This window comes from Larimichthys crocea, chromosome X (genome assembly GCF_000972845.2).
Source record: "Larimichthys crocea isolate SSNF chromosome X, L_crocea_2.0, whole genome shotgun sequence".
Classification (NCBI taxonomy): Eukaryota; Metazoa; Chordata; class Actinopteri; family Sciaenidae; genus Larimichthys; species Larimichthys crocea.
The window spans coordinates 26172091-26186342 of record NC_040020.1 but is presented as its reverse complement, the minus strand read 5'-3'; the positions used below and the strand labels follow the sequence as shown (position 1 = coordinate 26186342).

Genomic DNA, 14252 nt, shown 5'->3' with positions numbered 1-14252 from the left:
AACAAGCTCTCTATTTTGTGTTTCAGTACAGGTTCTCAGTCCTTTCTGGAAAAAAAAACAAAAAACGCTGTCGAGATTTTGTTGTAGATCCGGGTTGCACTCTCCCGAGTTCTAGAGCAAGCCTCTCCGCTGTGCTCTAGAACGGGCGTACTGCACTCTGCGCTCTAGAAGAGGCCTTCAGGACTCTTCTAGAAGCAGGCAGTAGTGTTTTGTGTTCTGTGTTCTAGAAGCAGGCAGTAGTGGCGTGGCTGGGTGAGTTTCAGCTGCAGTTCTACACCACCCACTTCCTCACCGCGGGATATGATCTAGACACCATTAGCCGCATGACCCCTGAGGTAAGGTCATGACCCCCTGACCCCCTCACGCCCCGCCCCTTGTCTGTCAAGGCTCCGCCCAGCACAGCTCTCAAATCAGCTCTCCCCACTGACCTGGATGATGTCATCATGACCCTCCTCCTGTTTCTGTCACCTGACCCCCCGGTGTGAGTCCTGAGCCTCAACCAGTCACTTCTCATACTCTGTCTGCTTCATTTACATACCTGTGTTCACACATGGCCGTGTGCTCCTGTTCCAGTGCTGTAAACGCTACTCTGTGTTTGTCCTTGAGTGTGCTTTTTAGTGCCTATGTGTGTATGTGTGTGTGTACTGAAGTGGACACAGTGGTATGATGTAAACCCCCCTAAGGACAGGGGACACTCATCAGAGATTATCCAAAGCAAAATATTCCTGCAGGCATATCACACGCAGCTCATGTACAAATGTCAAGCGTTAGCATAAAACTGTTTACATTTAAAATAAAAATGAAAAAAAAAAACAGGTCCAGTAGATTTGTGCTGAATTCCTGATGTGACTTAGTGTGATTTGTGTTGAAGGACCTGACGGCGATTGGAGTCATGAAGCCTGGACATCGGAAGAAGTTAACGTCAGAGATCAGCAAGCTGCCGTCCACAGACTGGCTGCCAGACCACAAGCCTGTAAGACTCTCACATGTACTATACTAAGTAGAAAAAGGAGAGATGTTGAGTTTTGGCAGCTGCACACACAAACAGATAGTCGTGCAGCTCTAGTTTCAATCACTGACAGTATAAAGAATGGACAGCGTATCAAAATCTGTTGTACTGGCCACCGACATGTTGGCAAAAAATCGGCAAAGACGTTGATCATCGGCTCAAACAAGTCATCTGTAACCTGTCAATTAAAGCAGCCACACTGTTAATTATGCATAACTTTAAGCCTTAATATAATTTGAACAGGTGAGTTATTAGAAATTCAGACTCAGTACAGTTGTCATGAACAGAGAAATTAGCTATAGAGACCAAAACAATTTTTGTACCGGGCTGTAAAACATGTTTATCTCTGCTGTGAAGTTGGACACTTTAATAAGGGTTCTTATGGAGATTGTCTTTCAGCCTCAAGTTTGAGGAACTACAGGCTTCACTTCACAGCCAAGAACGCTGCTGCTTGGTTTTAATTTAGGGTTGATCACCTGTATATATGTACAGGTGTATGTGGTGGTTACGTTCCAGTAAATTAACGAAATAAATTCACAAAATGTCAAGAGAGGAAATATTCTTACACTTATTTTCCTTTGTAAACAGAAAAATACAACCATACACCTCCTAAATTCGGGGCGGCTGTGGCTTTGAGGTAGAGCGGGGCAGCCAGTGCCATCAGTGTATGAATGTGTGTGAATGGGTGAATGAGATGTGTCCTGTAAAAGTGCTTTGAGTGGTCAGAAGACTAGAAAGGCGCTATATAAGTACAGTCGACATAAGACAAGCTTCATTGCCTTGTTAACTCTTCATAAGAAACACAGAAACAAAATAAAACTCAATCACCAACACCAAAATAAACCTTTAATCCACTAAGTTAGAAGTGAAAATATTCTGGCTCTACACTGTTTTTCCTCTCATTTGTTCTTCGGCTCAGTGGGTGTGTGTTGGGCCGCTGAATTAGTTTTTCTCACTTCGTAGGCAGACCATGAAATTAGCAAAATAAAATGACAGAAATCGGCCAAAAAAAATGGACCCTGTTGATTGCAGTTTCATTCCTGTCCAATGGCCCAACCCTGGTGCTAAACATTGTGCCCATGTTTGTGTGTCCTTGTGTTTTTAGGCCAATCTGGCAGACTGGCTGTCTCACCTGGGCCTTAGTCAATACTACCAGGTTCTGGTCCAGAATGGGTACGAAAACATTGACTTTGTCTCTGACATCAGCCTTGAGGATCTGCAAGAGATTGGCATTACTAAGCTCGGTAAGGCACGGCTTTAGATAGACAATAAAATTATAATAATAAATTATTCGATTGTCTTTCAATCTGACACACCCATAACTCCCCTCAGGCCATCAGAAGAAGCTGATGTTGGGAGTGAGGAGACTCAAGGAGCTACAGAGAGGACAAAGTAGCTCTGAACCTCCTCAGAGCCCCTCAACACCTCCATCCAGCCCAGGCGGCAGCACCAACTCAGAGCCCCGGAGGGAGGTGAGGAAGCAGAGGGACGGTGCCCCCAGCCCTCTGGCCAAACCTCGCCCAGGTCTCCCACATTCACAGACGCCTCCCCACACACCGACACACACCCCACCACAAACCCCTCCACATGCCCGCCCCCAGCAGGCCTCCCCCAGGGCTCGGCCGCGCCCCTCCATGGCAGGGGCAGATCCGTCGGTGCCGCTGCTCCGCCTGCCCAGCGATGAGGAAGAGCGACGGAGAACTCACAGTCTAATTGGCTCAGAATCAGACTCTAGATACGCCACTGTGTGCCGCAGCAGCTCCTCACGTACTGCCGCCCCTAATGATGTCACTGTTAACCGGAGCCAGTCATCTGTCACACTCCGTCCCCGTCGGAAAGGTCGGCCCCCGACGCCACCCAAACGGTCCTGTTCTTCCATTACTGGGGGTGACGGGGAGGGAGAGGGACACGGGGACGGGCTACTAGGGCTACCCACCTATCGGGAGCGGCGAGCCAGTGACTGTGGCAGCCTGGGATCAGCTTTAAGAACTCAGGGCTCAGCGGGACTGGAGAGATCAGAGGGGGCTTCTGGGAGTGTTCGCAGCCTCGCTGCTATGCTTGAAACAACCATTGTGAGTGGTGCCAAAACCTTGCCGAGGAATCTGGGAGGCAGCACCAACTACCTACAGGTGGGTGTGTGTCTCTGTGTTGTGTTTGGACGATGAGAATCACATTTATATTAGCATGCTGCATATGTAACAATCATGTGATCTCCAGGTGAGTCCACCTACGCTTCGTCGCCAGGCAGGCGCAGGAGGTCTTGGATCTGAGGATGATGACGTCTTAAGTCGTCGTCGGACCATCAGTGGACCAGAAGGCCTCCCTGGTGGTCCTATTGACCTGTTACCTCGGCAACCAGCGCAACAACGTCCAGAGCCCCGGCCCCGCTCCACCGTAGTCTCCTCAGCACCAGAGATCACAGACGGCACAGCAACTCTCCGGAGGAAGCCACGTCCTCCAGCAACAGACTCTGAAGCACCTGCATCCGTGGTCACAACTGTCGTAACCATGACAACCGGCTCTGAGACCATGCGCCGGAGACAACGCACGTCTGAGCACACAGAAAGTGTCATCCAAAGCAATAACCAATTAGACTCTCCCAGCAGTCAAACAGATAGTAGCCGGAAAAACGGAGGCGAGCCGCAGCAGAACGGTGGCGTGGTCCTGAGGCGTAGGCCGGTGTCCGAGGTCTCTGATAGGATGGAGAGCTGTGAGTGGATGGAGGCTAGGAAGTCTCTGAAGCCACCGGTCTCACCCAAACCATCCACAGTCACCCTGAAGAAGACACAAGGTGACCCCCCAACCCCGACTCGCAGGGTCCCCATACCCGGACCTGATAATACTGAGACGGCACAGAGTCCTGGTGAGACACACATATTTAAACACACACTGAATATAGATCATGAAAAGTGAGGGAATGTTTGATAATTCAATATCACTTTTTATTTATTACCATTTATATGAAAACTGAGCATTCTCTGTGACTTTCTCCGACCAGAGCCGAAGCGTGTCCCTCCTCCTGTTTCCCCGAAACCCCGTGGGCCTCCAACAGCACCGAAACCAGGCAAAGCAATAGTAGCTTCAGCTGCCATGAGCCCGAGCCCTGCTGCTACCAGCCCTGCTGCAGCCAGCCCCACCCCAGCCCCTAAACCGTCTTCTCCACTCTCTGCCTCCACCCCTTTTCCAGCTCCCGACACCCCATCTGGTCCCTCTCTTTCTCCGGGACTCCCTCTTACTTCCCCCTCGCCGGCTCAGAGTCCCTCCACCCCTTCTCCACACCCTGTCAAACCTCCCCGCTCCTCCATCGCTGGACTCTCCATCGACCTGATGGGAGGACGGGAGGCGGAGGAGGAAGAGGAAAGGAGGAGAGAGGAAGAGGAGAGGAGGAGGGAGCACAAGAGGCAGAAGGAGCATGAGGAGGAGGAGGAAAGGAAGAGAGTAGAGGAAGAGAATCGGAGAGAGGTGGAGGGTCAAGCAGAGGAAGAAGAGCAGGAGGAGGAGGAGGAAGAGGTGCAGCATCGTTTGGAGGAGACCAGTGCCTCCTTGGCTGCAGCTGTGCAGGCTGTAGAACATAAAATCAAAGAAGAAGACGCACAAAATGAGTGAGTATTTCTGAAATTAGTCTTTTCACCACAGCATGTAACATTCACACCCAACAACAGCCTCTCTGGACTGCTTGTTGGCATCCAAGTTGATGACGAGAGGATCGGAGAATAAATGAGCTTTTCCACACACAGTGTAGAGCTGCAAAGTGAGAGGACTTTTATCAGCCATCGAGTAAAAGATCCAACATGAAATCTTAAAAAAATAGTCGAACATTTTGTTTATCAACTTTCTTGGAGAGATGAGAAGATGGTTCGATTGAGGTCTGTGCATTAAAGGTCATATCCAATATCAAAACAAATGCCATGATATAGTGTGAACATTTACACAGCAGGTGTCTAAAAGGTCCTATGTGGTGGGTCGGTTAAGTTGCCGAGAAAATGCAGAACCAAGCACACCAGCTTCAGTTAGTTAGCCTAGCTTAGCATAGTGACTGAAAGTGGGGGGAACAGCTAGCCCGGGTATTTCCAAAGTGAAAAACTGCAACTTCCTGCACCTTTAAAGGTCACTAATTAACACATGGTTTCTTGAATATGTGCATTTGCATATATTGGCATATTTGCAAAGAGTGTGTATAAAATGATATTGCATTAGCCTTTATACATTTAAAATTGTATATATATTTGTATCATTGTATTTCTATCCTTTATAGTATTTTTTTCTAAATTTGATATCATATGTCTGTTAGCAAGGCATGAATGAGTGCACACACAGTGTGCGACAAATAAAACCAACAACTGTTTTTTGGGGGAATTACCGTCTGTGGTTCAGTGAATGTGTCAATAGACCTCGATGAAAACCTGTGACCTCCAAACATACCTAGCAACAATTTTCTGATCACACCATCAGGACTGAACTCCGAAGCAGGAAAGTCAATGATAACTCCAGAGAAACATTAAATCGCAGTCAGTTTAAAGGCAGCTGAAGACCAAAGTGTAGAGAAAACATTCTGCGTTTTAAATCACTTTCAGATTCTGGGTCAGTGGTGCAGTGTGCAGTGTTTTGTCCTCGTTTGCAACAATAAACTGTTCTAAATTTACCACAACTCTGATGTGTGCCTCTGGCTGGCATCATCGCCATGGCAACGGTTGCTAAGGCCGACGTGTACTGTAGTGTTTTAGAGCCCTACGTCATGACGAACAAGCGAAAACAAGGTTGGAGTATTTATAACAGGTTGCGGTCACATTTACTTGAAGTTTTCATCCTTCAGGTTGGAGTTTGTTACCATAAATGACACAGCTCCTGTACCAGTACAGTTATAGTTAAAAACCTCTTTCTATTCTCTCTACTTCCGCATGTAAATACATTTAATGGCTTTTGCATACAAAAAAATGCCGACCTTAAATAGTATAAAAATCTGGGATTTAATTCAAGAATATTTCAAGGATCATAACTTTTAAGTGACTTGAATCAACATTTTTCTAACAACTATCTATGAAATGACAATGTGAAAACAATGTGACATTGTGAAAGGGCTGTACTGATTATCCTATACAGAGTTATCACCTGAATCAGCACCTCTCTTCGCCTTTATGTAGCTATAACGTAGGTTTCAGCTCATTTTCACTTTCTATTTTGGTTCACTGTCACCGTGGTTCATACAGGAGGCAGCTGTTTGTCGCAAAAAAAGCTCTAAAAACTCAATGAATCCATGTTCACATACTAAATACTATAAACTTATTGGAACATTTAACAGCTAAGGAGCTAGACTTTCCCTCAGGAGATGGTAGAAACCCAAAAACAGAGCTAAAAGAAGGTGAATAATGAATCCATAATAGAAGGAGTATAGTGAATAATCAGGTGGCCAGAAACACGACTCCAAATGAATGATAATGTTGCTCTATGCCTGTTGAGTGTGTAAGTGACTGTTTGCTAACAAGTTCACCATATCAACTTAAAGGTTGATGATATGTGAATGACAATCTCTTTCCAGTGCCCCTGAGTGCCTCCAAAATAAAACCCAGTAATTGCAGATTTTGAATTGAATTATTTTTAAACCTGAATCTTATTTCCCCATCCTCATTTCCTAATTAAAATGCAGCCAGTACCTGTGAAACGGTTAATCGCCACAGGCATAAAGTATAAAGAATGGACAGCGTATGTGTGGCTTCACTCATATGTTTCTTCAAAATCTGTGGCTCTGGCTGCCATCATGCTGGCTGTTCTGCTTCTTCTGCCTCCCAGTTGATCTAAAAGTCTGCAAAGATGTGGATCATCGGCTGACCTGAGGCAGGCTGAATGAAGCCTGGGTGCTCAAACAAGCCATTTGTAATGGCACCTACCTGTCAGTCAAACGGACCACGCTGTTAATTATGCATAACTTTCTGCCTTAATATAATTTGAACAGGTGAGTTATATAAAAATTAATCCTCAGTAGAGTTTTCATGGACGGGAAAATTAGCTATCGAGACCTGGCTGTGGAGGCTGTGAAGCATTTTAATATGTGGACTGACTCGTTCTGTAGCAAGGTTACTTCGTGGTAACTGCGCACCATCAAAATATGTCCATTGAAATGTGTATATATGTTGAGAAGATCTTTAAAATGCTAATAAATCTACTGCGTGAGCCATCTGCCTCATAATCATTTTAATTCTTCCTCTTTTTTTTGCTATCCCATCTCTCTTTCCAGCAAAAAGACGACAGTCTCAATTTTGGATGACATCGGCAGCATGTTTGACGACTTGGCAGACCAACTGGATGCAATGCTGGACTGATCTCCTGCCCATGTCTCATTTCCAACAAGCCCTTTTCCCTCTCTCTCCAATCATGTGTAGGTGTATCATGAAACACTCCCAAGGCTTGATGCTGGCGCTCTGAGAGTGTGTGCGCGCGTGTGTTTTTCAGCATTTGTCCCTCCTGCGTGAGTGCTTCTCATGTAGCCTTGACCAGTGCACTGAGGAGGGAGTCCTCTTCATCTGGTGCGGTAGCTCTAGTAACACCTTTCCGGTGCGAGGAGGCCGCTCCCACACAACCTCTGACCTCTGCAGCCCAGCGAGTCATCGCCGCCCAGCCTTCAGAGACGGCTGTGTGTGTGTGCATCGAGAAGCACAATCATGTTCCTCATCCTTTTATCTCTACAGACTCTGGCTAGGACAGAGATCCTAACTCAGTCAGACAGGGAGACAGACAGATAAGCATATTGCTTGCAAAAAATAAGCACATGAACTGACTGACTGACAGACAGACAGGATAGATAGATAGCTAGATAGAAAGACGAGGTGAGATAACCAGAGGGAATTTTTAAAAGCACATGCAAAGACAGGCTGAGTCTATCTCACTCCTGCGACGTCAAAAGGATGCATTTTTCCAGATGAATCGTAGCCTCTATTTCTCTTCTGTATGAGTGGAGGATTGTGGTGGTTAGCCGGACTTCCTGACCTTGTGTGTTGTCTCTCTTCATGTCGTTGTTGTTGCTGTTGTTGTTCTTGTTGCCGTTGTTGTCGTTTACGAGTGTGCGTGTGTGTAGTCCCTGCTGATGCTCATGTCAATGTCCTCCCACTCGTACAGTAGTTATTCTAATGATCAGAACGATGATAATAGATGTGCGTCCATGAATTTTGAGACAAACACATGCACACATGCACACATGCCATTGGTTGTTATCTTGCTGGTGTTCTGCTTTGTTGGTGTTTAGCTCCATCTATGGAGGTTTGCTTGGAAATGAATCTACACATTAACACACATTAGCGCACAGACACACATTTACATGCACAAGACACATATATACAAGCACACTCATGCGGTGTATCCCTTTGTCCTGCTGCAGTGAACAGTGTTTTTAAAAGATAATCCTATATTTCAATGCTTTATATAGTACATCCAGTATACATACATAGAGTTTATAATATACCTGGGTATTTGAGCTGTTAGAGCTCCCTCTAGTGTTGGTTAGTAAAACTGCCTCTAATTGGCCCACCTTATGTCTTGTCTCCCCCCCTCTGTGTCTGTTTTGTTAACTGCATCTCTCTGTGCCTTGGTAGTGTTCTTTCATTTATTTATTTATTTTTTACTTTTTTGTCTTGTTTTCTCCAATCTTTCACGTTTTTTCTGGTTCTTTACAAACCCCTCGCTCCTTATGTGTGTGTGTGATGTCAAAAAGTAGCTTATAGGTTGAGTTGTGAGTCCTATATGATCCTGAAAATCAATCACCCTGTCTGCAGTCCTCCTGTAACTATTGGGAAGCCTTGTACGAGCCCTCCCCTACTTGTATCTGTAATAAATTGGCTCTGCTCCTCCTTGGCTCCCCAAGTTTTTCAGTGGCCCCCCTCCCCATGTAGGCCAGACAGTGGATCAGCCACCAGTGTTCATCCCAATAAAGAGTCCACTTGTATTTTTATGCTCTTTGAAAACAAAGATATATTTGAGAGACAAATGGTTCTATGTGAATAATAATAATAATAATAATAATAATAATAATAAAAATAATGATGATAATAATAATAATGATAATTATAGACATTGAATTAAGGTGAGCTGATTGAGCCTGTACATTTATGGTTGAGTTCTGGATGTGTTGTGACGGCTGTTGTGCCATGGTTGGGTTTAGGTTGTGTTTCTGCTGTGACGATGCATTCCTGTACAGCTGTGATCGGAATAAATGTATAAATTAAACCTTACCTGACTCTGTGAAGTGTGTGGTTGTTTCAGATCTCATAGTCACTCTTCTGGGAGTCAACAACATGTTGGAATCTACTGATGTTGACGGATAAGGCCTGGTCCAGTCTAGACAGGAAAGGACCTTCCTCTAAACATTAGATGGAACGTAGCTTTCTGAGCCGTGGCTAACATTACAGAAAGCAGGGTCATTTGATCTGTAGTGTTTTAGTAGTTTAAAGATATGGGGAGTTTACATTCTACAGTATTATATATACAGGGATTTACAGATTACAGACATCTACAGACTGATATTTTTTACTTTAAATACTTTGAATTTTGCATGTTATAAAATTGATCTATTTTCTTTTACCAGAATTACTTACCTGGCAGTGATGAAACAAATTTAGGCCATAATGTACAGATGTGACAGAAAATATAAATGGACAATTAAAAAAAGTTCATTTTGAAAAAATATAATTTAGTGGCTGACAAAATTGTTTCGCCTTGAACTCAAGACCTCAGTATTTGTAAAATATTTGCTGTAGATCTGCTCATTTTTGTCTCAGCTATCGCTGTACACTGTGACACTAAGACTTACTTGAACTGGAACTAAAACCAAACCACTGTTCTAGATCAAAAGTATGTCGGCAGGGGTGTCCACGTTTTATCCTAATGTACCAGCTTTAACTGGTCGTATGGGGTGTAAAAAGTTTGAGAACCACATTCGTGTTAGCCCAGTGTACTTAATAAACTGTCGACTGGGTGTGTACAGTATATACATACTGTAACCTCGTGAGATTAGGTTTATTGCTGTAGATAAAACTAACAAAAGTACATCAATGTTTGACTTTGTACCAGCTATAAAGGATGATATGCAAATAATAATTATGGCCTGTGATAGTATAGAGCATATTCAGAAAGTATGATCATAATATTACATATCCAGCGGAGTTGATGCCTACAAATATAGCCTACATAACACAGCACAAATCACTGGTAAAATATCTTTATCATAACTCAATGATGTGTACTCACAAAATAAGGCAATAGGACAAAGTGTACATGTAATACTGTATATTTGGTATACAAAAATACCAAATCCATCGTAAAATTTCATTGAGTGTTGTGCCATATCACCAACCATACGCCGTTTACCTTGTGATGTATACAATTAAGAGTGGTGTTTTCACTATAATACTGTATTTGGAGCTCTTTAAACACTAAAGTCAGTGTGTTGATGATGATTTGGCTGAAAGTCTACACATTTTTTTTGACTGCAGTTGCACATTTAGGTTCAGGGTTTTAAAGTTACCCTGATAAGTGAGTCAGTGTTAGGTTTCTAAAAGCGTTACAAAGTGGATGCTTTCATAATGTTCACTTTATAAGCATCGCTGGCACTTATTTTCCACTTTAACCGACATAATATGATGTTGAAAACGTTAGCATTTAAAAAACTACAACTTCCATGAGGCTTTGACGCAGACTCTGCCTCTAAGCCTTGTGGGAAATGTTGTTTTTTTTAACGCTAACAAAATAATCGTTGCTTAATTTTTGTTTAATGAACGAATTGCTCATGTAGTATTATCCGGTGCATTAATAGGGTACAATAAACATTTAATATAGCCCCAAAAAATTATTTATTCGCTTTTCAGATAGTCCAAAGGATGAAGATAGCTGTTAGCTAACTAGCCTGCTATGTAGCGAGCTAGCCTGTTAGCCACGGAAGGGGCGGGGCTTATTAGCTTTCGGTTGGACGGAAGCCGTGAGGAACCTTTTCTTCTGCACTTCTTCACCGGCAGCATGGCAGGAGACATGAACCTCCGTGCCCTCTTTCAGTGTTTTCTCCGAACTTTACCTCATGGCGGTACAGGTGACCCGAGTGAGTCAGTCTGGCTGAAAGAAAGCGAGCAGGCCACCTGAGAGAAGGCGCACAGGTGAGTGTTATACTGTGACTTAATGTCTGAGCAGCAACACGTGGCTGTTCTGCAGGGCTGACCACCACCACGTGTTGTTTCCACCTCTGAAACTTATCAAATGTGACCCGCAATATGCTTTTAATAAGAAAGTTAACTTATATTAAGTTGATACAGAAAAATAAATCTTTAGATTTTCAGCAGAAAGTTAGTTCAAATGTCTTAAATCTGTCTTATGTCAAACATTGTGTTACATGTAAATGTAAATGTAAATGTTTTAAATAGCAGTGTCTAAAACCCACCGTGTGAAGCAGAAACAGCTACCTAATCACACTTAAAATATGATTTAATATCAAAGTTGTTGTGAGGGGATTAAATACTGAAATGGCTAACATATCACATGAATCTGAATGCATGCATTAACTGTTGTAGCTGAAATTTATTGATGAATCTTGCTTTTTCTTTCAATCAAGTCACATGGAGGTAATGTTGGAGTCCTACACCTTGATGATTGGTTGAGATGAAGAAAGATGAAGACGTCTCTCACTGGATAAGAGCAAACGTGAGTTAATCTGCATCCTAAACTACAAAATGATTACACATCTTAACTCTCCCCTCCATTTTTATTTATGAAATATGAAACTAGAAATGACAACTTATAATGTAACACCACTTTTCCCTTCACCTCTTGATAGATGAACAGAAGTGCCTAATTTTAACTCCTCATAGGCTTTGTTTTTAGGCATATGATCAAAATTGTTTCTCTAATCATCTACTTTCCCCTTATAGTTCAAGCTTGCCCAGATGAGAAAGCAGAGATTAATTGGTGCAGATTGAAGACCCTGGATCTGCCTGAATCCAATCCCAAAGGATGAGTGCAGAGATTTTAGTCAAATACCTTTTGCCAGGTGAGTTTATACTTGAGCATGTCAGACACTTTCAGCCTGTGATGACAAACTAAAATAAACTTTTCTGACACCTACTATGAGAGCTGAACTCCAGCTCCTGATTCTAACTTTATTCTGAGGCTTATGTATTGGTGTAGCCTCCACCTTAATGTCATCCCTTTTCGTTCATTTTTAAAACTGAACTTTCTTTTACAGGTAAGAACGAAAGGACTGAAAACTTCAAAGATCCGAGCTTCTAAGATTGAAGTTCCTATTGACAAGGACCTCGCTGAGTTTGAGAGCAGGTGAGTCCGTGCAGCATGTTGGCATTTGAATAGCCCTCAGCCTATGATGACAAACTAAAATAAACTTTTCTGACACCTACTATGAGAGCTGAACTCCAGCTCCTGATTCTAGCTTTATTCTGAGGCTCCTACAGTAGATATACAGTTGATACGCATTAAGTTTCTTGGTGAATTAAATCTGAGCTGCTCTGCTTTACAGATTCACGACTCAACAAATGTGAAAGTCGGCTCTTCAACGACGGGTGATCAAGCCATTTTTTTAAAAAAAGGTAAGTGTGTGTGATGTGTGTTGCATAAAGTGTAATACAGCCGATGATGATTAATAAATATTTTCTGACACCTCGTATGAGAGCTGCTTGCTCCTGATTCTAACTTTTATCTGAGGCTACAAAGGATCTTATTGTCTTTTTCTGTCATAGATTGCTGTAGTCTGATCTCAGTTTGTCTCTTTCAGGTACCACAACGTTCAAATATTGTCACTGGCTTCGAGCTAACAGAACCATCCTGAATGAAGAACCAGTTTTTAATGTGTGATGGAACTTTTGCATCAAACTGTCAACTTGTATTTGGTGAATAAACATTAACTGTGTTAACTCTGTTTTCTGAATGGTCTGTTGGAAACCGTAGTATCATTTTTTTTATGTAGTGTATATGGAGGATTTTCTCCCACAGGTATTTCAGTACATTAGGTGGTAATGTTATGGTCCACTCGCCCATATACACGCCTGTATGTTTTATATGCAAACTCTACCTGTGACGTATAGTCAATATTCACCTTATGTTTGATAGACACACTACAAGTACACCTGTTCCTCACCATTTTAGCTATGTGATCACAGATACTCTTCATTTGAAACATAAATTAAGTTCTAAAGAAATTGTTTATAAAAAGGTCAATTTAAATTAGAGGGCTGTCTAAAGTCTTTATGGCTGTTTCTGGTATATTACTAAGAAAACTTTATTGATCTAACACTGTGGACATTCACTTGTTACAGCAGTTCACGATATACAAAGTGGATAAGAGAAATACTCAAATAGGGGCACCCTGGTGGTATTATTGGTAGAGTGAGCTCCCCACGTCGAAAGGCTGAGTCATTCCTGCAGCGACCCGGTTCTGACTCCAGCCTATGGTCCATGGATGTTTCCTTTGCTGTGAGAGCTCTTCCTGCTTTCCTGTCTGCTCTCCTTACTATGTATATAATATCTATGTACACAAAAATGGCCACTTTATAAGGTATACTTGTACAATCCAATGAACCAATGCAACAACTCTGCCATAAACTCCATTACAAAGTTGGACTGCATTCTATTGAGAGGCATTTCTAATATTATGGCCTTCTCATGTATGTAAAATATTAGAAACATCTCAATAGAATGCAGTCCAGTTTTAACACTACTGCAAACTACAACCTAGTAAAATAGTAAGTAATAGTAAAATAAATACCTCTACTGGACACTTCGAATCGATTGCAGAGGACAGAAAGTCTCCTTTGTGATCTGGGAAAAATTGAAAAATGAACTTTTTGTTCTATTCTCAAATGTATCACAACATTCGAGAAAGGCTTTTTCATAAGATGTCTGCAGAATGTTGTGATTTGTTTTCTATGTTGGATGAATGCAGACTAAAGTTCCTGCTTACATTGTTTTGCTTTGCTTGGTTTGTGCTAAACGCCTGCCAACAACGTCAGAGGTCTCTTTATGTTTAAAGGAACAGTCTGTGCCTCATTTGTTTTTGGGTTGTTTTTTTTTAGTCCTTGTAGCTGTGGCGTCTAAAGAGCAGGGTTGTGTTTGTATTTTTGTCCTCCATTGTTTGTCGTGTTGTGTATTGTTTGTTCTTTTGCTCTTATAGCTGGTTATTGTCTTTGTTTGTTTATGCGTGTGGCGTGTTGTAAATCCATGGGGCACCTTTGGTGCATGACACAAATAAATTTACTTACCT

The 14252-nt window shown here is 42.6% G+C and overlaps 1 protein-coding gene, 1 long non-coding RNA gene and 3 other non-coding genes across 7 annotated transcripts in view; all 5 read left to right on the top strand.

The window, feature by feature from the left end:
- The window catches only part of si:dkeyp-9d4.3 (caskin-1), a 32108-nt gene extending 22881 nt beyond the window's left edge, over positions 1 to 9227 (top strand). For 2 of the 3 annotated variants that reach the window (XM_027283207.1, XM_019269758.2), the window contains 7 exons: positions 228 to 335; positions 872 to 973; positions 2115 to 2253; positions 2342 to 3138; positions 3227 to 3872; positions 4008 to 4611; positions 7242 to 9227. In XM_027283207.1, coding sequence (XP_027139008.1) covers positions 228 to 335; positions 872 to 973; positions 2115 to 2253; positions 2342 to 3138; positions 3227 to 3872; positions 4008 to 4611; positions 7242 to 7326 — 2481 coding nt within the window. In that variant the 3' untranslated portion in view covers positions 7327 to 9227. The remainder of the gene's footprint in view (positions 1 to 227; positions 336 to 871; positions 974 to 2114; positions 2254 to 2341; positions 3139 to 3226; positions 3873 to 4007; positions 4612 to 7241) is intronic. The other variant, XM_027283208.1, reaches the window with a different exon arrangement.
- Positions 9228 to 10961: 1734 nt separating this feature from the next.
- On the top strand, positions 10962 to 12582 carry LOC104929963 (uncharacterized). The gene is made up of 5 exons (XR_797356.3): positions 10962 to 11142; positions 11595 to 11683; positions 11911 to 12029; positions 12225 to 12313; positions 12513 to 12582. It is a non-coding gene; the product is annotated as an uncharacterized LOC104929963 (long non-coding RNA).
- On the top strand, positions 12063 to 12152 carry LOC113746751 (small nucleolar RNA SNORD60). The gene has a single exon (XR_003463104.1). It is a non-coding gene; the product is annotated as a small nucleolar RNA SNORD60 (small nucleolar RNA).
- On the top strand, positions 12352 to 12441 carry LOC113746753 (small nucleolar RNA SNORD60). The gene has a single exon (XR_003463106.1). It is a non-coding gene; the product is annotated as a small nucleolar RNA SNORD60 (small nucleolar RNA).
- Positions 12583 to 12620: 38 nt separating the features above from the next.
- LOC113746750 (small nucleolar RNA SNORD60) lies at positions 12621 to 12701 on the top strand. The gene has a single exon (XR_003463103.1). It is a non-coding gene; the product is annotated as a small nucleolar RNA SNORD60 (small nucleolar RNA).
- Positions 12702 to 14252: the final 1551 nt, after the last annotated feature.